Source organism: Theropithecus gelada, chromosome X (genome assembly GCF_003255815.1).
Source record: "Theropithecus gelada isolate Dixy chromosome X, Tgel_1.0, whole genome shotgun sequence".
Taxonomy (NCBI): Eukaryota; Metazoa; Chordata; class Mammalia; order Primates; family Cercopithecidae; genus Theropithecus; species Theropithecus gelada.
In genome coordinates, this window is record NC_037689.1 from 135,185,703 (window position 1) to 135,208,475 (window position 22,773).

The 22,773-nt window shown below is 38.2% G+C and overlaps 1 protein-coding gene and 1 non-coding gene across 2 annotated transcripts; one reads left to right on the top strand and one right to left on the bottom strand.

Annotated features, from left to right (window-relative positions):
- The first annotated feature begins 2,375 nt into the window (after positions 1–2,375).
- LOC112615288 (zinc finger FYVE domain-containing protein 9-like) lies at positions 2,376–11,144 on the top strand. Its single transcript, XM_025371860.1, has 2 exons — positions 2,376–3,482; positions 11,101–11,144. Exons 1-2 carry the CDS (start codon positions 2,699–2,701, stop codon positions 11,142–11,144), a joined length of 828 nt encoding a protein of 275 aa, XP_025227645.1. The 5' UTR covers positions 2,376–2,698.
- Positions 11,145–22,079: 10,935 nt separating this feature from the next.
- Positions 22,080–22,183, bottom strand: LOC112616686. The gene has a single exon (XR_003117723.1). It is a non-coding gene; the product is annotated as a U6 spliceosomal RNA (small nuclear RNA).
- Between the last annotated feature and the right edge of the window lie 590 nt (positions 22,184–22,773).

A 22,773-nucleotide genomic window follows, 5' to 3' on the forward strand; every position in this document is an offset into this window, starting at 1 on the left:
AGTGCCCATATGGGACAACAAACTTAACCAATAAATGTTGTAGGTGTTCTGACTGCTCCACCAACTGGCCATTCTCTCCTCTCTGTCCATCTCCTCAGGGACTCCGTATTTCCTGAGACAGAGCAATATTGAAATTAGCCCAATTAATGACCTTACAATTGCCTTGAAGTGTTCAAGTTAAAGGGAAGAGTCTCAAGTCTCTCACTTTAAGTCAAAATCTAAAAATGATTAAGCTTAGTGAGGAAGGCATGTTGAAAGCCGATACAGGCCAAAAGGAAATGCTTCTTGCATTAGCCAAATTGTGAATGCAAAGGAAAAGTTCTTGAAGGAAATTAAAAGTGCTACTCCCGTGAACGCACAAATGATAAGAAAGCAAGACAGCCTTATTGCTGATATAAAGAAAGTTTTAGTGGTCTGGATAGAAGATCAAACCAGCCACAACACTCCCATAACCTAAAACCTAATCCAGGCCAAGGCCCTAACTCTCTTCAGTTCTATGAAGTCTGAGAGAAGTGAGGAAGCTGCAGAAGAAAAGATGGAAGTTAGCAGACGTTGCTTCATGAAGTTTAAGGAAAGAAGCCATGTCCATAACATAAAAGTACAAAGTAAGCAACAAATGCTGATGTAGAAGCTGGAGCAAGTTATCCAGAAGATCTATCTAAGAAAACTGAGGAAGGTGACTACACTAAACAACAGATTTTCAATATAGATGGAACAGCCTTATATAGAAAGATGTCATCTAAGTCTTTCATAACTAGACAGTAGAAGTCAATGCCTCGTTTCAAAGCTTCAAAGGACAGGCTGACTCTTTTGTTAGAAACTAATGCAGCTGGTGACTTTAAGTTGAAGCCAATGCTCATTTACCATTTCAAAAATTCTGGAGTCCTTAAGAATCACATTAAATCAACTCTACCTGTACTGTATAAATGGAACAATAAAGCATGGATGACAGCACATTTGTTTACAGCATGGTTTACTGATTATTTTAAGTCCACTATTGAGACCTACTGCTCAGAAAAAACAAGATTCCTTTCAAAATATTGTTGTTGTTCATTGACAATACACCCAAGAGCTCTGGTAGAGATGTACAAGAAGATGAATATTGTTTTACTGCCTGCTAACACAACATCCATTCTGTAGCCCATGGATCAAGGGGACATTTTGACTTTCAAGTCTTAAGAAATATATTTTATAAGGCTATATGTAGCTAGTATAGAGTGTGATTCCTGTGATGAATCTGGGTAAAGTAAAAGAAAAACCTCTGGTTTTCCTTATTCACCATTCTAGATACCATTAAGTAAATTTGTGATTCATGGGAGGAAGTTAAAATATTACATTAACTGGAGTTTTGAAGTAGCTGATTCTAATCACTATGGTTGACTGAGAGGGTCAAGAAGTCAGTGGACGAAGTAACTTGAGATGTGGTGGAAATAGCAAAAGAGATGTTGCTGATGCAGCCAAATTAACAATGAATGGAACTTCCTCTGCAGGAACCGTAGCTGTGTCACATGACCCAGTCAAGCCAGTAACTACCAGTCCTCTACCAGCAGAGACGGATATTCCTCTATTCTCAGGTCAGAAGTCCTGCTGGAAGTGCAGTGAGCCTTATTCCTGAAGATGGCCTTGTTCCTATTCTCATCTCCACTGGTGTAAAAGGAGACTATACTGTGGAAGAGAAACCATCACATTTATTTCAGTAATGCAGCAGTTGGAGGATGGTGGCCCTGACCCACCTGTATTTGTTTTAAATGCACATTTGTTGTCAATGCTTAAAATTGTAAATTATATGAACAGGAAGTGCTGGTGTTTTACAACCAAGGGAATGCATGCAGTGGGTCAGTCTGAGATAGTCATTCTTCTACAGTGTCTATCGGATGGAAAGTGTTTGCCAAAGGATGTCTTTAATCACTTTGTGCGACTTTATCAGGATGCTCTGGCAGGGAATATGGTGGGCAACTTGGGACACTCCTTCTTTAGTCAATGTTTCCCTGGCAGTAAAAAACATGGTGGATTCTTTTGTCTTCTTTTTTTTTTTTTTTTTTTTTTTTTGAGATGGAGTCTTGCTCTGTCACCCAGGCTGGAGTGTAGTGGTGTGATCTCGGCTCACTGCAAGGTCCGCCTCCCAGGTTCATGCCATTCTCCTGCCTCAACCTCCCGAGTAGCTGGGACTACAGGTGCCTGCCACCATGCCCGGCTAATTTTTTTTTTTTTTTTTTTTTTTTTTGTATTTTTAGTAGAGACAGGGTTTCACTGTGTTAGCCAGGATGGTCTCGATCTCCTGACCTCGTGATCCACCCGCCTCAGCCTCCCAAAGTGCTGGGATTACAGTCTTGAGCCACCGCACCCGGACACATGGTGGATTCTTATATGTGACATCTACCTACCAGTCATTGCAAGACCTAGTACTCCCAACCCCACCTTACTTCTTTGGGATTCTTATCCAGAAATGGCAAACTCCTAGGGCTAAAGTGTTTCCTATCCATCTGATGTTGAGACTTGGAGCTGAATATCTATTTTATCCATGCCCACTATTCAGTGTCAGATCTCAGAAGCCATTATTTGGAGAGATGGGGCATATCATCATGAATCTTCTTGCAGAGTTCAGAAATTATCAGTATACCTTGTCAGTTCAAGGTTGGTGGTTGATATGGAAGTTTAGAAAACCGGCATAAAAATTCCCAGCAACACATAAAATGAGATGATGAAAGCCATGAACAAGTCCAATGAGCATGTCCTGGCAGGAGGTGCCTGCTTCAATGAAAAGGCAGATTCTTATCTTGTGTATGTGCAGAATGATGATAGAAATGATCAGACCCAGGCTATCAGTATTCACAATCAGCCCAGAAAAGTGACTGGTGCCAGTTTCTTTGTGTTCAGTGGCACTCTGAAATCCTCTTCTGGATACCTTGCCAAGTCCAGTATTATGGAAGATGGCGTTATGGTCCAGATCACTGCAGAGAACATGGATTCCTTGAAGCAGGCACTGAGAGAGATGAAGGACTTCAGCATCACCTGTGGGAAGGCGGATGCAGAGGATCCCCAGGAACACATCCACATCCAATGGGTGGATGATGACAAGAACGTTAGCAAGGGTGTCGTAAGTCCTATAGATGGGAAGTCCATGGAGACTATAACACATGTGAAGATATTCCATGGATCAGAATGTAAAGCAAATGGTAAAGTCATCAGATGGACAGAGGTGTTTTTCCTAGAAAATGATGACCAGCACAATTGCCTCAGTGATCCTGCAGATCACAGTAGATTGACTGAGCATGTTACCAAGGCTTTTTGCCTTGCTCTCTGTCCTCACCTGAAGCTTCTGAAGGAAAATGGAATGACCAAACTGGGACTACATGTGACACTTGATTCAGATCAGGTCGGCTATCAAGCAGGGAGAAATGGCCAGCACCTTCCCTCGCAGTACATGAATGATCTGGACAGCGCCTTGGTGCCAGTGATCCATGGAGGGGCCTGCCAGCTCAGTGAGGGCTCTGTCGTCATGGAACTCATTGTTATTTTTAAAAGTTGCCACAGCCATCTCAACCATCAGCAACTAGCATCCTGATCAGTCAGCTGCAGTCAACATTGAGGCAACACCCTCCACCAGCAAAAAGATTGTAACTCCCTGGAAGATACTGGTTTTTCTTTGCCTGGCTTATTTCACTTAGCATAATATACTTCAATTTCATCCATGTTATCACAAATGACAGAATTTCCTTATTTTTTAAGGCTTTGTGTGTGTGTGTGTGTGTGTGTGTGTGTGTATAAAATCTCACATTTTCTCAATCTATTCATCTGTTGACAGACATTGAGGTTAATTCCATACCTTGGCTATTGTAGATAATGCTGAAATAAGTATAAAAGTGCAGATATCCCATCAACATACTGGTTTCATTTCCTTTAGATATATGCCAAGTAGTGGAATTGCTGAATCATATTGTAGTTCTATTTTTAATTTTTTGAGAAGCCTTCATACTATTTTCCATAATGGCTCTACTAATTTACATTCCCATCAAAGTGTTCAAGGGTTCCCTTTTCTCTATATTCTCACCAACACTTATCTTTTATATTTTTAATAGAAGCCATTCTAACAGGTGTGAAGTGATATATCACTGTGGTTTTAATTTACATTTTCCTGATGATTAGTTATGTTGAGTTTTTTATTTTTTTCATATACCTGTTGGCCATTTTTATATCTTCTTTTGAGAAATGTCTATTTGGGTCCTTCGCCCTACTTCCAATTTGGTTGTTTTCTTGCTATTGAATTCTTTAAGTTTCCTATAAATTTTGGATATAAACCCCTTATCAGATATATGGTTTGCAAATTTTTCTCCCAGTTTGTAGATTGCTACTTTACTCTTTTGATTGTTTCCTTTCTGCACAGAAGCTTTTTAGTTTGACGCAATCCCATTTGTCTATTTTTGCTTTTGTTGTCTATGCTTTTTGGGTAATATAAAAAAAATGCTAAAACCAGCATCAAGAAGCTTTTTCTCTGTTTTCTTCAAGTAGTTTTATGGGTTCAGACCTTAACCTTTATGTTTTTAATTCATTTTGACTTGGTTTTTGTATGTGATGAGATATAAGGGTCCAATTTCATTCTTCTGCATGTGGATATCCAGCTTTCCCAACACCACTTATTGAAGAGACTGTCTCTACCCCATTGTGTGTTCTTGGCACCTTTGTTGAAGATCAACTGACTGTAAATGTGAGGATTGATTTCTGAGCTATCTATTCTACTCCTTTGGTCTATTTGCCTGTTTTTATGCCAGTACTATGCTATTTTGATTATAATAGCTTTTTGGTATATTTTGGAATCAGGTAGTGTGACGCCTCTAGCTTTGCTCTTTTTGTTTGCAATTGCTTTGGGTATTTGGGGTTTTTTTTTGTTTGTGTGGTTTTTATATGAATTTTAGGATTTTTTTTCCTATTTCTTTGAAAAATATTATTTGAATTTTGCTGGAGATTGCATTGAATATGTAGGTTGCTTTGGGCACCAGGGACACTTTAACAGTATTAATTCTTCTGAATCACATATGTGGAATATTTGTCTTTTCTTCTATTTCTTTCATCAGTATTTTTATAGTTTTCAGTAGACAGAAATTTTACCTTGTTTCTTAAATGTATTTCTAAGTTTTTTAATGCTTTTGTAAATGGGGTTATTTTCTTATTTTTCAGGTATTTGTTGTTAATGTATGGAAACACTACTGATTTTTGTATGTTGATTTTGTATCCAGCAATTTTACCAAATTTTTAAATTTGTTCTAATCGTCTTTAGGTGTTCTGTATATAAGAGTGTATTATCTGCAAACCAAGAGAACTGAAGTTTTTGCTTTGCAATTTGGATGCCTTTTCTTTTTCTTTTTTCTTTTTGTTTTGTTTTGTTTTGGTTTTGGTTTTTTTTTTTTCCTAATTGTTCTGGTGAGGACTTCCTATATTATATTGAATAGAATTAAGAGTGGGCATCCTTGTCTTGTTCCTGATCTTAGAGGAAAAGCTTTCAGCTTTTCTTTCTTCCTTCCTGCCTTTCTTTCTTTTTTTTTCTCTTTCTTTCTTTCTTTCTTTCTTTCTTTCTTTCTTTCTTTCTTTCTTTCTTTCTTTCTTTCTTTCTTTTCTTTCTTTCTTTCTTTCTTTCTTTCTTTCTTTCTTTCTTTCTTTCTTTCTTTCTTTCTTTCTTTCTTTCTTTCTTTCTTTCTTCTTCTTCTTTCTCTTCTTCTTCCCCTCCTCCTCCTTCTCCTCCTCCTCCTTCTTCTTCTTTTCTCTTCTCCCTCCCTCCCTCCCTCCCTTCCTTCCTTCCTTTCTTTCCTTCTTTCTTTTTTTGATGGAGTGTTGCTCTTGTTGCCAAGGCTGGAGTGCAATGGCATGGTCTTGGCTCACTGGAACCTCTGTCTCCTGAGTTCAAGTGATTCTCTTGCCTAGCCTTTCAAGTAGCTGGGATTACAGGCATGTACCATCATGCCTGGCTAATTTTGTATTTTTAGTAGAGATGGGGTTTCACCATGTTTACCAGGCTGGTCTCAAACTCCTGACCTCAGGTGATCCACCCGCCTTGGCCTCCAAAAGTGTTGGAATTACAGGCGTGAGCCACTGCGCCTGGCCGCTTTCAGCTTTTCATGGTTAAGTATGATGTTAGCTGTGAAGACTAAAATCCTTAAGATATCATTGAAGTCTCTTAATAGCATTCTGCATTAATTAATTAATTACACACCTAAATGTAAAGTTTCAACTTTGACAAATGGTACAACAAAATACAGTCACACATGGACCATATATGTAGTGGTGGTTTCATAAGATGATAATGAAGGCCGGGCGCGGTGGCTCACGCCTGTAATCCCAGCACTTTGGGAGGCCGAGATGGGCGGATCACGAGGTCAGGAGATCGAGACCATCCTGGCTAACACGGTGAAACCCCGTCTCTACTAAAAAATACAAAAAACTAGCCGGGCGCGGTGGCAGGCGCCTGTAGTCCCAGCTACTCGGGAGGCTGAGGCAGGAGAATGGCGGGAACCCGGGAGGCGGAGCTTGCAGCGAGCTGAGATCCGGCCACAGCACTCCAGCCTGGGAGACAGAGCGAGACTCCACCTCAAAAAATAAAAAAATAAAAATAAAAATAAAAATAAAAAATAAAAAAAGATAATGAAGCTGAAAAATTCCTGTAGTCTAGTGATAGCTTAGCTGTCATATTGTTATAGCACAATGCATTACATTTTTTTATGTTTAGAAATGTTTAGATACACAAATACCATTGTGTTACAACTGCCTACAGTATTCAGTGCAGTAACATGATGTACCGGTTCGTAGCCTAGGAGTCACACCATATACCATCTAGGTTTCCCTAAGGACACTCTGTGATATTCACACAATGACAAAAACTGCCTAATGATGCATTTTTCAGAAGTTACTCCTGTCCTTAAGCAATGCATGACTGTGTATTATGAGAGTCTGAAAGTCTATAACAGATCAGTTTGACCCAGCCACAGGTCTTCTGCATGTGCTGTTTCTTTACCAGTAAGGAATGTGTTTATTTTGTTCACTATTGGATCCTCAGTTAAAACATTTATTTTTATTTATTTATTTATTTTAGCTAGATCAAGACTCTAGATTCTAGTTTGCCTCTAAGTTTAATGCATTGTGAAGAACAAGGAAATTAACACTGGTTAGTTATCATATATTATGCAAAAGTAAACTGCCAAAAGTTAAGAGAGTCCATGTCTAACCATTGAGTCACAGGCATCTTGTAAAAGAATAAGTACTACAACCTAAGTCACAATAACAAAAGTTTGTCAAGGAAAAAATCAATTCCATATTTCATCCACATCTTAGGCACTTGGAGTCAAATGTTAAAAATAAACACGCATACCAGACTTCCAATCAAAGTATTTGGATTGGCTCTTGTTTAAGACTTGTATGAGAGGCATTCCTTTATTCTGGGACTCACTGAACCTTTCATGGTCAAACATATCTAGTAAATACACTCTACACTTTGCTTTCTAACAGTCTGACACATTTTATGATGTCTCAGATGGTCAGTTTAAGTTGCTTTTTGTAACTGCCGCTATTTACATGCACAAAAATAAAAATACAGGCCAGCCATATTTTGCCTATTATGTAACGTAGACATATTTTTGCTCTTTACGTTAAATAGTATATATACACACACATATACATATATACACATACATATATACACACACATACACACACACACCTATAAATGTATCTGAAGATATATATATGTATATGTGTGTCTATATACATACATGTATATATCTCTCTCTGAAGACCTGTGATATGGAATGCAAGAGAGAATATTTAGAGAGCTGTAGACTGTGTTAACTGAGTATAACCACAACATCTTAAAAAAGGAATATTTCCTCAGAAAACTCTGAAATCATAAAGGAAAGGATAACAACAACAACATTTACTTAAGAAAATCTTTGTACAGTTTAAGCTTTCAGAAACTTGTATGCTTTTGGCTAGGCTCAGGATTATGTTTGGGAGGTTATTTTTGTTTTGTTTTCTTGGAACTTACTGGCTTTTCCTGGTTAGATCTTCTGGATATAGTTCTCAGACACTTCACAGAGAACTAGATGAACAGCCATGTTGAATATATAAGATATGAGGGAACAGATTTATCAGAACAGAGTTTCACAACAAGACAAAATATTTAAGGATCATAATACTTTACTTCATAGGTTAGTTGAACTTTTCTTTTATACATACAATTCCTAGTGAGAAAATATTGTAAAATATCCTGGTGAAGAAAAAATTTTATAAGTCAATAATTTTTGAGCAGAAAAATGGATTCCATTGCTACTTATTTTAATTTTAGTGTTTTCGACAGAAGGAGGCAAGAAAGAGTAGAAAATGAACTTTTCCCTGACAATTTAAAAATAGTTGATCATGAAACTGAATTGTAATTCATTTGAAATAACTGAATATAAAACTGGATTTTAAAATTCCCGAATAACAAACATGTAACATGAAAAATCTTTAAATTTCAAGTTAGAGTACATCTGGAAACTCAACATGTAGAAGACAAATGCCTTTTTTTTGTCCAGAAGTTATTTACTACCTTTTGTTTTAAAGAGCAGGAGAAGTCTCTAGAGACCTTTTCATTAGCCAATCAGGAAATTTGGACTTGAAGAGTTTAATAACAAGTCATAGATCACAAAACTAGTTATTGGCAGACTTTGAATTTGAACTCATGTCTCTTCACTATCATTTTGCCTCCTTGAGACAAGATTCTATCATGGGTAAGGATAATGTGTACACAAAGACATATATTCTTAAAACATATATTCTCTATTTCTTTTATGATTTTAAAAGTAATCATTATAAAAATATTCAAACAACAGCCAGTGCAGAAAGCAGAGTGAATTTGGGCCTTCCATTCCAGTCAAAGGATCAGCATTTCACATAGGTAAAAAGGAAGACAAGTCAGCTTAGTGTAGCTTAGAGCTTAAAGCTGAGAAAAGTCTAATTTTTTGAACTTATTCTTCCTTCCCATACCATAGGAAAGCATTCATTCAAAGTCTGTCATTACTGCAGGCCCAAATTTAGAAAGTTATGACTGTGATATTGCTACTCTTGAAGGAAGATATCTCACAGAGCAGTTTTGCAAAATGTTGTGAAATTGAGTGCTATGGAAACAGGACAGCACCCAATTCCCCTTTGGAACACATGAGGTAATCATTTGAATTATACCTTTGCAAAGGCATGTTAGAATGCATTTTTTTTAGATCGCTGTTTGAAACGGTGATTAACATGACCCTTTTGGGGAGATTGGATCTGCTTGTCAGCTGCGTGGAAACACAACAGGCTGTAAAAGAGGGTTTATTATCAACTAATATAACTGAAAAGGCATGGTACATGCAAAAAGAGGAAGATAGATTTTGTTCTCTCTTGGTGTGTCTCAGATATTTATTAATCGAGATGGTATTTGCAGTGGCAAATCCCATTTCCCCTTTCACATTCCCTCTGGCTGGCATATGATGATAGCATTAGAGCTGATGCCACTTGGCTGATCATGCATTGCTGATCACCATTCAAGGCAACCGGAAGAGACAAAAGAAAAAGCCTTATCAGTCCCCAGAGTACTAATGTGAGGAGAAAATTGCTCATTTGAAACGTTTTAAAATTTCATTTCATTTCTAAACAGTAACAAACTGTATTACTACTCTCTTTTATTTTTATATGTTGTCAGATGGGATGCAGGCCATTATTTATGAACCACTTGCAAAGCTGCTCCTCCCATCTCTCCACCTCCCCTCCCACTGCTAGCTTCCAGTTCCCATCCTAAGTACCACACTATCTTATTTAGCATTCTTCCCTTTGTTCTACTCTATGCTTCTAGGTTAAATATGATAGAATTATGTGAGATTAATCACATTTGTAACATCAGGTGCCACAAAAAAAGAAAAGAAACAAAAATCCTATTTATAAATAGCTTTTGCATTCTGTGGGTTCCTCATGGTTTTACTAAACACTTTATTGCTTCATGTTTAGAATTCACTTGACTTCATTTAGAATTCATTGCTTTATATAATAAGGTGCTATATAAAAGATGCAATTAGACATTTTTCCCATTACTAGTTTCACTGTTTAAAGAGAGATAAAACACGTGGAAGGATGTGAGTCAGGACAGACTCTGGACCCACTTCCTCATTGATTGGAGTTTCTGATTAAGAATCATAAAAGTGGCCGGCGCGGTGGCTCAAGCCTGTAATCCCAGCACTTTGGGAGACCGAGGCGGGCAGATCACAAGGTCAGGAGATCGAGACCATCCTGGCTAACACGGTGAAACCCCATCTCTACTAAAAATACAAAATATTAGCTGGGAGTGGTGGCGGGCTCCTGTAGTCCCAGCTACTTGGGAGGCTGAGGCAGGAGAATGGCTTGAACCCGGGAGGCGGAGCCTGCAGTGAGCCGAGACTGCATCACTGCACTCTAGACTGGGTGACAGAGCGAGACTCCGTTTCCAAAAAAAAAAAAAAAAAAACCCAAAATCATAAAAGTACTACGTCTTAAGAAAGTCCTGGAAAGGTCTCTAATTGCTGTGAGGGTTCAATAAGTTCATGAGAAAATGAGAAAATCTCTAGTGTACAGTTTCAGCTTGGGTACTTTGCTTATTTTTATGCAATAATTACATCATAGACTCATTTGAACTATTATTGAATTAAGTCAAGATAAGAAGGAAATCTAAATATGAAACTGGGACTCAGAAAATACCACCTGTTCTTCTAGGCAATGGAGCAGAGCAGTAAACAAAATGGACAACAATCTCTTTGCTCTCACAGAGTTAGCATTCTTGTGAAAAAATACTAATTGGATGGACTTTATCATATAAATATAAGCAGGAGGCTGATGTTATTATATCTGCTTTTGCAATGAGAAAACATGCGAGGTCAGTTTGTGCATAGTCCTCTAAAGACATTTAGTCCATCACTATCACGAGGACTCGACAGCTAATGTAAATGATTTGGAATAAGTGTGTTTATAAGACCCATACATCATGTCACATAATTCAGTTGCAAAAGATGTGGGAGGCGTCAGTCAATGACAAGTGGTATACATTTATGCCAGTTTTATTTTCTCCTATAGGTTTGGTCCAAGTGACTGCTCATGAACATACGGGATCTGGCTAAAGAATTGTTATTTTCTGTATACGTTCAGTATCAAAGTACACAATTTGAAGTTTTTTTCTAAATCTTTTTACTTCTGCCTTACACAGTCCTGAAGAAAGAATGGTGTCTTTCTTGGATGTCTATCCACCTGACGAGACATGGTGCAATGGAAAGAATACAGTCTTAATACAAGGCTGGGCGCGGTGGCTCATGCCTGTAATCCTAGCACTCTGGGAAGCTTAGGAGGGTAGATCACCAGAGGTCAGGAGTTCGAGACCAGCCTGGCCAATGTGGTGAAATCCCATCTCTATTAAAAATACAAAATTAGCCAGGCGTGGTGGCTCGCACCTGTAATCCCAACTACTTGGGAGGCTGAGGTGGGAGAATCACTTGAACCCAAGAGGCACAGGTTTCAGTGAGCCGAGATCCTGCCACTGCACTCCAGCCTGGGTGACAGAGTGAGACTCCATTAAAAAAAAAAATCAAAAGATGAAAGTTACAGCTCTGGTGTTTTTCACAAACTATCTAAGTAAACTTGGACTATTTCTTATCTGGACCTCAATTTCTGCACCTATACAATGAAGGGCTTGGCAGATTGTCCTTAATAGCCGTTTCCACTAATATATTTCATGATTCTATGACTTGATGAGTAAGGGTCGTATAGAAGATTCTTCCTTGATCACAAATATAAAGTTTAATTTCTCACTTCAAATCATATTTTTTTTCTTGGAATTGATTTAACCACTTTCTTCAAAGCCAAAAAGACATATAGGCAATTTAGAAGAGCTATTTCATTTGATTGTCAAATTTTCAAGTAAAATAAAACAATTTTAAAAAATAACAAATCGATAGTATTTTATTTTATTTTATTATGTTCCAGAGTACATGCATAGGATGTGCAGGTTTATTATATAGGTAAACGTGTACCATGGTGGTTTGCTGCACCTATCAACCCATCACCTGGGTATTAAGCCCTGCATGCATTAGCTATTTGTCCTGATGTGATGCTCTCCCTCCCTCCACCCCTCTGAGAGGCACCAGTGTGTTGTTCCCCTCCCTGTGTCCGTGTGTTCTCAATGTTCAGCTCCCATTTATGAATGAGAACATGCAGTGTTTGAGACCGGCCTGGCCAACATGGCAAAACCGCATCTCTACTAAAAATACAAAAAATTTGCTGGGCGTGAGTGGTGCACGCCTGTAGTCCCAGCTACTCAGGAGGCTGAGGCAGGAGAATCGCTTGAACCTGGGGGGCAGAGGTTGCAGTGAGCCAAGATCACACCATTGCACGACTCTGGGAGACAGAGCACGACTCTGTCTCAAAAAAAAAAAAAAAAAAAAAGAAAGAAAGAAAAGAAACTATCATCAGAGCAAACAGTCAACCTATAGCATGGGAGAAAATTTTTACAATCTACCCATCTGACAAAGGTCTAATATCCAGAGTCTATAAGCAACTTAAACCCGTCTGACAAAGGTCTAATATCCAGAATCTTCAAGGAACTTAAAGAAATTTACAAGAAAAAAACAAACAATCCCATCAAAAAAGTGGGCAAAGGATATGAACAGACAGTTCTCAAAAGAAGACATTTATGTGGCCAACAAACATATGAAAAAGGCTCAATATCACTTATTAGAGAAATGCAAATCAAAACAACGATAAGATACCATCTCACGCCAGTCAGAATGGCGATTATTAAAAAGTCAAATAGCCGGGCGCGGTGGCTCAAGCCTGTAATCCCAGCACTTTGGGAGGCCGAGACGGGCGGATCACGAGGTCAGAAGATCGAGACCATCCTGGCGAACACGGTGAAACCCCGTCTCTACTAAAAAATACAAAAGACTAGCCGGGCGAGATGGCGGGCGCCTGTAGTCCCAGTTACTTGGGAGGCTGAGGCAGGAGAATGGCGTAAACCCGGGAGGCAGAGCTTGCAGTGAGCTGAGATCCAGCCACTGCACTCCAGCCCGGGCGACAGAGCGAGACTCTGTCTCAAAAAAAAAAAAAAAAAAAAAAAAAAAAAAAAGTCAAATAAAGAATTTCATGTATAAGGTGGGAGTTCATTTCTAATCACTCTTCCACTCTTACATATGTTTGCAAACTTTACCATAGAAGACGTTTTTTGAATTTAGTGGAAAGGAGTCAATGATGCAGTGTATCGAAAATGGTTATCTATTTGCTTTCACATCAAACTATTTTGGGAAGATTAATAATGAGTAATAATCACCTGTTCATGGCACTTTGACCTCATTCACAGTATATCACTTATTGAGTGACATCAATGTCTGCAGCAATGTGCTAAACTCCTCACAAACCTCAAGTCACTTATAGCACTGAGATTTAGATATTATTGTGCCTATATTTGCAAATGAGTAAACTGAGAAACAAATAAGTAAGTTGATAAAGGTGACATATACAGTAAGTGGCAGAGCCTGGATTCAAGCCTAGGCCTCTCTGACTGCAAATGTCTAGTGCTTTTATGTATATACTATACTACCTCATTTGATACCCACACCAATCATGTAAGATAGGTAAGGCATTATAAACCTCACTTTATTGATGAGAAAACAAAATCTAAGGGTTTATGTGACTGACTTACTTTGAAACACAATGCTAGTAAGTAGTGGAGCAGGGACTGGAGCCTGATGACCAATATCTAAACAAGTATAAGATTATATTAAGCAAAGGCCAGGCACAGTGGCTCACGCCTGTAATCCCAGCACTTTGGGAGGTCGAGGCAGGTGGATCACTAGGTCAGGAGTTCAAGACCAGCCTGGTCAAGATGGTGAAACCCAGTCTCTACTAAAAGCACACACACACAAAAAAATTGCCGGGCATGGTGGCACGTGCCTGTAATCCCAGCTACTTTGGAGGCTGAGGCAGGAGAATCACTTGAACCTGGGCAGCAGAGGTTGTAGTGAGCTGAGATCGCGTCACTGCACTCCAGCCTAGGCGACAGTGTGAGCTTCCGTCTCAAAAAAAAAAAAAAAAAAAAAGATTATATTAAGCCAACATTTGCGAGACCAATTTAAGTATTCTGCCTATTCATGATATCAGTCATGTGACCATTTTAGGTTTTGGAGCAGTAGTTACGAAAAAATAGATTTAGGCTTAAATGTAATTGATAGAAGACATAAAAACAATGTGTGTTATAACCATTCTATCAACCAAGAAGTTTTCATGGAACATCTACTTTATGCACAGCATTCTCCCACAATCCATGTGAGCATAGAAAAATATATAACAGGCCAGGTGCAGTGGCTCACACCTATAATCCCAGCACTTTGGGAGGCTGAGGTGGGAGGATTGCTTGAGGCCAGGAGTTCAACTCCAGCCTGTGCAACAAAGAGAGACCCCCCCTGTGCTCCAATAATAATAATAATAATAATAATAATAATAACTGGGTGTGGTGGTGCGTGCCTGTAGTCCCAGCTACTGAGGTGGGAAGATCAACTGAGCTCAGGAATTCAAGGCTGCTGTGAGCCATTATTGCACCTCTGTAATTCAGCCTGGACAATGAAGTGACTCCTTCTCTCAAAAAAAAAAAAAAAAAATGATATAACACAGTACCTATCTTCAAAGAGTTGGGAAGACAGAACTAAATGAAACCATTGCAGAAGAAATAAACACTAAGCAATAATGTGCAGGATGGAAACCAAAAAGAAATTAGAAGAAAGAATGTTCAATACAGGCCGGGTGCGGTGGCTCACACCTGTAATCCCAGCACTTTAGGAGCCTGAGGCGGGCAGATAACGAGGTCAGGAGTTTGAGACCAGCCTGACCAACATGGTGAAAACCCGTCTCTACTAAAAATACAAAAATTAGCCAGGTGTGGTGGCGCACACCTGTAATCCCAGTTACTCAGGAGGCTGAGGCAGGAGAATCACTTGAACCTGGGTGGCGGAGGTTGCAGTGAGCCAAAATTGTGCCACTGCACTCCAGCCTGGGTGACAGAGTGAGACTCGTCTATTTAAAAAAAAAAACGTTCAATATGAGCTGGAGAGGACTGTATGAATGGAGACTTGAGTTTGGCTCTCAAGGCAAATAGGAATTTGTTAGATTGGCTAAGTTGCAGGAGCAAATTTAGAGGTAGGAATGAGCTAGATGTTGCTGGGGACAGTGACTAGGTAATGGGTGGAAAAAGGGTTTCATTTTAAGTGCCAACTCTAGTCATTTTTTTGGTGTTGTCTGGGGCATCATATTGGGAAGTATTCAGAGACTCAGCAGGTAAGTGTCATATGAATGATTATTCATGTCTATGATGATTGTGGGAGGGAGGTAATAAGAACATGAGGTCAACCTTTTGCCATCCTGGCCCAGAACAAACTGGCTAGGGCAGAGAGTTTTCTTGGCAGTACAGCAGGAGGTAATGTTGAAAAGAAAGGTTGGGAGTAGATTGTGGATGGTCTAGGAATGCTGTGCTTATTAGCTACATGTGCCTATTTAAACACTTGAAATGTGGCTGCTGCAAATTGAGATGGGCTGGCAGTGTGAAATACATACCAGATTTCTAAGACTTTATCTCCTCCACAAAAAATATAAAATATCTTATTAATAATTTTTATATTGATTATATGTGAAACTAGTAATATTTTGTCTATAGATTAGTTCATAAATTAAGGATTTTTAAATATAAACTATGGTTGTGTAAAATGTTAACGTGGGAAAGCTGGGTGAAGGGTGTATGAAAACTCTATGAACTACTTTTGTGACTTTTTTGTAAGTCAGCAATTATTTCAAAATAAAATGTCAAAAAATATTAACGCATCACTTCTAAAACTTTGTGATTACTCCATTTCTATCAGGGATACCAAAATTCTCTCAGTCTTTCAGGTGAGAAACCATGAAACAGAGATTCTACTTTCTTCACCACTCTCTATATCCAGAAAATAACAAAGACCTGTTGGTATTTCCATCTAAATGTCTCTTGTATCTTTTGTCTCCAGCCCCATAGCCATGACCTTAGTCCAGAACCTCCCTCCTGGACTTTTGTAATGTGTTCTTCCTCCTGGTCACCTTCCAGGCCACAGCCAGACTAAATTCCCCAAAAAAACAATCTCACATTCCTACTCAAGGACCTACAACGGCTTCCGAGAATGAAGCACAAACTCCTTAGCTTGGATTTCTAGACCAGCTCTGTATATAGTTTAAAATTTTCTACCAGCCATATTTTAAATAGTAAAATGAAACAGATGAAATTAATGTTAACAATATATTTCACATTCTTTTTAAAATGCTATGTTTTCAAAATCTGGTGTGTATTTTGCGTTTAGAGCGTATCTCAATTTGGACTATCCACATTTCAAATGTTCAATAGCCACACACAGCTAGTGACCACTGTTATTTTGGACAGTGTAGGTTTTTGGTCCAGAGTAAGAGCCCACATTGCGTTTGGTTGTCATGTCTCCTTGGTCTCCAATCTGGAACAGATAAATTTACTTCTGAATTAACTGAGGTATTAAGTCTTGGTGCTTAGAGGTAGTTACAGACAAGACCTTGAAGTGCAGGTAAAACTGGTCTGAAACTCTTGGGGTCAAGTGATCCTCCAGAGTAACTGTGGTTACAAGTGCCAGGCCCAGCTAGCGACTGAATTTAACATTAATAAAATCAGACTTTTTTTCACTTGAAATAATGTTTTAAAACAGTTGACAGAAATGAACAAATTTGTAGTTACAAATATTTTCTCCACTACTTCTCTGCCTTTTCTTGACACTTTCACCATTCCCTCCTTTCTTCTGTCTTCTGGGTCCCCTCCCTTCCTTTTGGCTTTAGGTTGACTATTGGACAATTTGTTCAAAATTTATTAAACATCTACTGTTGATTATCTTGTTTATTGTTTAGTTCTTTAGTAATGATCATAACAGTGAACAAAGTATCTTTTTTTTTTTGGACAGAGTCTCACTCTGTCTCCTAGGCTTGGCACAGTCTTGACTGACTACAACCTCTGCCTCCTGGGTTCAAGTGATTCTCCTGCCTCAGCCTCCCAAGTAGCTGGGACTACAAGAATGCACCACCACGCCCAGCTAAGTTTTGTATTTTTAGCAGAGATGAGGTTTCACCATGTTGCCCAGGCTGGTCTCGAACTCCTGAGCTCAGGTGACCCTCCCACCTCGGCCTCCCAAAGTGCTGGGATTACAGGAGTGAGCCACTGAACTCGGCCCAAAATATCTTAATTCGCTCATATTTTAGTTAAATGTTTACTAGGAAATTAAGTCAAGATATATGAATGTTTTGGTTTATGCAAACTCAATGAAAGATGTTGCTATCATTTGATTTATATTTGTATTACAAAGATTTATAGAAAGTACTGTTGAGATTCTTAAATACCCATATTTATCTTGCCTGAATTATACATAACTGTAAGTGTGTTAAAATACCTCAAGCACTAGAATTAATTTAAATGTCAGATTCTAATTGACAGGAACGATTTAGTGAAATTTCTTTATACTACTTCCCCCCCCGCCCCCACCAGGGGAAGAAGCTTGACTTTATTCTGACCTTTATTTACCCTTGTTTCTTTAAAAAAAAAAAAAAAGTTTAATGAGAAAGACTTGGTGTCAGTTAACAAAAAAATGACTTCAGATTTAAATTCTTTTACCAATGGAATAAATGAACAAAGTTTGCAATTGAAAAGGCAGTTTACACCTTTTGTTGTTTGGGTTCGTAGAAATCCTATTATGCTTCATGCATAGCTCTGAAGAATGTGCAAACAAGTATTAGATCAATGACATTTCTTTGTAGTTTCTTTTATCAACATATTTAAAACTGAATATTCAAACCTTCATTCATATTTTAGATGCCTGTCTCATCAGTACACTTTATACCTGAGTATATTTCATTGCTATAGAATATTTTTACCGCTAAGATCCTAAATGCATTGAAAGATCCTAAATAGTAGAAGGTCAACAGTGTTCTGCAAAGGTGTTTGCAATTAAGCAGCCACTCCACTCACTGGTGGCTTTGAAATTAGTATTTGAAATTATAGTCTGTTATCTACCATCAATGATGATAGCATTCAAAGGAATTCATAGAAAGACATTCCACAAAAGCAGTTTATTTTAGTTTGGGGAGTAAAAACACATGAAAAAGCTTTATCGAATGTGATCAGATCATTTGAAAATAAAGCTGAGTTTCCAAAAATTTTCACAATCTAGAGGAAAGGTGTCTCCCAGACCTCTGCAATATATACCTACTTTCTGCCTAACTTCTCTTTCATTAGTCTTTTTGATTCTGAGGAAATGCCCTGCATATGTATTGACAGTTCATCCTTGACCATTTTAACCACAATCTTTCATGGTGTAGAAATCCTAGAATGCACTTTTACAAGTAGGTCTAAGACAACCAATCTGTTTAGAAGCTCGATCCCAAAATTTGTACAGATAAGGCATTTTAGACAAAATTATAGAATATTTTAAACTAAGCACTAGGTGACAATATACGTTAATTTTTTTTAAAGCTTCCTCTTTGAGTATAAACCATATACATTATCTATTAAATGAGACTAAAGTTGTGTAAACCTTAGGTTTTATTACAATTCATTTGCATTTCAAATTGATGTTTTCCTTTGAAGTAGAAAACAAACTTCTGAGAAGTTTTCTAACAGACGTTTCTATTTTTCTCAACTCTAAAATTCCAGATTAATAAACTCTACTACTAATTGTAGTATATTTTATTGTGCAAAATGCAATATAAACACATGATGTAAAGTAATAAAAAGCATAAGGCAACTTTAAAATATTTTGAAGGTAGTGATCATTGGGTAAGATCAGGTGCTTTAAAGTCACATTAGAAAGCTTTCTCAGGAGTAAATACACAAATAAAATATTAAGTTAGTTGATGAATAAGCTGAATTGAAAAAAGCTAAGATAAAATATATAAAATATATGTTTAAGTATTGCCTATAGGGTTATTTGAGTTAGAATGATTATACACATTCAATGTGAAACGATAAAATTATATTGCAACATAATTACATTTAACTATTGGTAGTTTTTTAACTCTGGGAAAGAAATTGCATTCCCAGCTGTTTCTCAACTCCTGTAATTTAAATAAGTAAACCTTTTGTTCTTAAAACTTACTTAGTTCCTTCTAATTCTGTTGATGGACATCCATTTCTACTGCCTTATTTTATGTTAATATCTAACAAAAGAATGCTGTTAGCCTCCTGCCAGTAAAAGCCCACCTCCTTTGTTGGAAGGGCAGAGAGGAGGGGGATTCTTTTTTAGCCTTTTACTTTACAGAAGACTTTAAACTTCCTCTCTCCACATCTAGTCAGGAAGAGCATTTCTACTTGAGCTAAAAATTCCTAGGAAAAGGCTATAGCCCCCAAGTGTGGAAGGTGGTTCTTAGCTGTCAATTCCCTTTTGTTATTCGCTCAAATGGAATTATGAAATGTTCGTGGCTTTGTAGGGCAGAACACATTTCTCCCGAGCAAATGCAAATGCATTAGGTGTGCCCAGGTAATTTGAAGTGCTCATGCTGGCAGCTTTTCTGCATGAGTAAAGCTGTTTAATTAATGCATTTTCCCCTTCCTTCTGATTAGTTGATTCTGATTTTCTTTGAATAAATTAAACTCTCTGTAATATGCTTCCTATAGCTTCTTGGGCTACCCAAGCCCTGATACCTCCCACCAGGAGGGCAGATGCAAAGAAATGAAATTATTCCTCTGCATATTTCTCACAGAGATTTTTCTCCTGTACAAAAGACTGATTTTCCTTGTAATATAGCTCAGGCGAGTGATGTGTTTAAAGAAGATCTTTGAGTTTCTGTTGATGTTGCTCGTTGGTAATTGTCCTTCCAACTTGAATTATGGAAATGGGTCGCAGATCCATTTAGTTTTGCTTTATTGAGATTTGGGGAGTAAACATTCAGCGAGGTTGGAGAGAAGTGGCATAAACACCTTCCCTAATAATAGTGCTCATATTAACTGCCACTGCTTACCACAAGTGCCAGCATCTACAGATGGCATGGGAAGTTAACATGTTTTTCCCAGGGTGCCACAGGTTTCTAAAGGAAACCTTTGATTTGTGAAAAGAATTTCTTTGCATCAAAAAGGCAGAGTAGTGTAGTAGAAAGAAGGCTGGGAATGGAGTCAGGAAGAACTGTGTTTAAGCTCTAACTTTGCCACTAGCCAGTTTCTGTAAAGTCAAGATCTTGCAGCAATCTCTTAAGTGGGACCCTCCCAGCCTGTATAGCTTCATTATTTTTACGCATGAGGCATCTTAACAAGGGTTGAGATAAGGTCCCAAACTGTGGTCCCATTTTAAGTTTTGACTTCCAGACCAAAACAGAAATCCCTAAACATAATTTTCTTGTTCCTCTCCAACCTCCACAACCTGGTCTCATTCCACTTGGACACACTGCAGAGGTAATGCAACCATGTTCATGAGAAAATTCTTATATTGTTTTGAGACAAGGTCTTGCTCTGTCACCCAGGCTGGAGTGCAGTGGCACAATCATGACTCACTGCAGCCTCTAACTCCTGGCCTCAAATGATCCTCCCACCTCAACCTCCCAAATAACTGGAATTACAGGCATGCACCACCACGTCCAGCTATTTTTGTTGTTATTTTTTTGTGGAGACAGGGTTTTGCTATGTTGCCCAGTCTGATCTTGAACCCCTGGCATCAAGCAATCCTCCTGCCTCAGCCTCCCAAAGTGTTGGGACTACAGGTGTGAGCTACCACACCCAGCCTCATGAGAAAATTATTAATGAACATAATGACAATAGTCACAAGATCACTACCATAGTTGGTATTTTGTAGCCCTTTCCTTCTAAACATTTGAGAGTTCTCAGCAGCATGTTTTATTGACTTTTATATATTTATGTGTTTAACAGAGCTCATTCTTTCTTCTTTTTTTTCTTAGACAGAAATTCACTCTGTCACTCAGACTGGAGTGCAGTAGCACAATCTTGGCTCACTGCAACCTCTGCCTCCCGAGTTCAAGCAATTCTCCTGCCTCAGCCTCCTGAGTAGCTGGGATTACAGGCACATGCCGCCATGCCCGGCTAATTTTTGTATTTTTAGTAGAGACAGAGTTTTGCCATGTTGGCCAGGCTGGTCTCAAACTCCTTCGCCTCCCAAAGTGCTGGAATTACAGGCGTGAGCCACCACACCCGGTTGACTTCAAACTTTTTAAGACTCTCATCAATGAACATTTCTTGCTTCTGAGGCCCTTTCAGGGTTTCTTTCAGCTCAAAATACTCTGCATGCCAAGGCACCATATTTGGGATATCATGTTTTGAGCCCTGACAAAAAAGAATGCCAATGCTACTCTTACAGTCACCTTCTCTATTTTTTATTCATGTCTCACCTGCCTCTATTGTTCACTTAATAAACCCAGTACCTCTGGCTTAGGGCTAATTGACATGGCTGATCAGTAGAAATCAGTATAGAGCTCACTTAATACTCTAGAAGTGTTCTTAGAGAAGTTCTGTATGATTAAGAACTGGTCAAGAGGGGAACAATACTTTTACACTGACCCTTATAATTACGTTAAAATCCTTCATGAATGGGTTTTCTTGACATCTCTTACTACTTAAAGTACTTAATGAGCTAGATGTAGTAGTATTTAAAGTAGACTTGTTTGATTAAGTAGACAACCCACTCCTTAATGTATTTTTTTTTCTTTTTCTTTCTAAAAAATATAAAATCCAGGCTGGGCACAGTGGCTCATGCCTGTAATCCCAGCACTTTGAGAGGCCAAGTGTGGTGGATCACCTGATGTCAGGAGTTCGAGACCAGCCTGACAAATATGGTGAAACCCCATCTCCGCTAAAATACAAAAATCAGCTGGGCACGGTGGCAGGTGCCTGTAATCCCAGCTACTTGGGAGGCTGAGGCAGGGGAATCACTTGAACCTGGGAGGCGGAGGTTGCAATGAGCTGAGACCGTGCCACTGCACTCCAGCCTGGGAGACAGAGCCAGACACTGGCTCAAAAAAATAAAAATAAATAAAAATACATATATATATAATGCTTCATGAATTTGTGTGTCATCCTTAACTAGGGACAATGCTAATCTCCGTATCATTCCAATTTTAGTATATGTGTTGCCAAAGTAAGCACTTAATATATTGTATATATTATTTTAACATGTGGATCCAGCTGTTTTGTTTTTACATTTTTCATTTTGAAGTAATTTCAAACTTACAGGAAAGTTGCAGGAAAAGTGAAAAGACTTCATATAGTTTTCACTCAGATTCCCCACTTATTTACATTTGCTTTATAATCTCTTTAAATATATATTTTTATATAATATATGTAATTAATATTTCTATATATTATATGCTATTAATAGTTATATAAATATACATAATGCATTCTCCTCTTCCTTCTGATTAGTTGATTCCAATTTTCTTTGAATAAATTAAACTCTCTGTAATATGCTTTTTAAAATAATTCTTTTTAGGTAAATATATTAGTATTTTTTCTGAATTAATGGAAAGTTGCAGGCGTGATGCTCGCTGCCCCTAAATATGTCAGTGTGCATTTCCTACAAGATAAGGGTGCTCTCATATATAGTCACAGTACTGCCATCAAAATCAGGAAATTAACATGTATACAATACCATCTAATCCACAGATCCCATTCGAATTTCACCAATGGTTCAATAATGGTCTTTATAGCAATCGATTAGTCAATACATAAAATACATT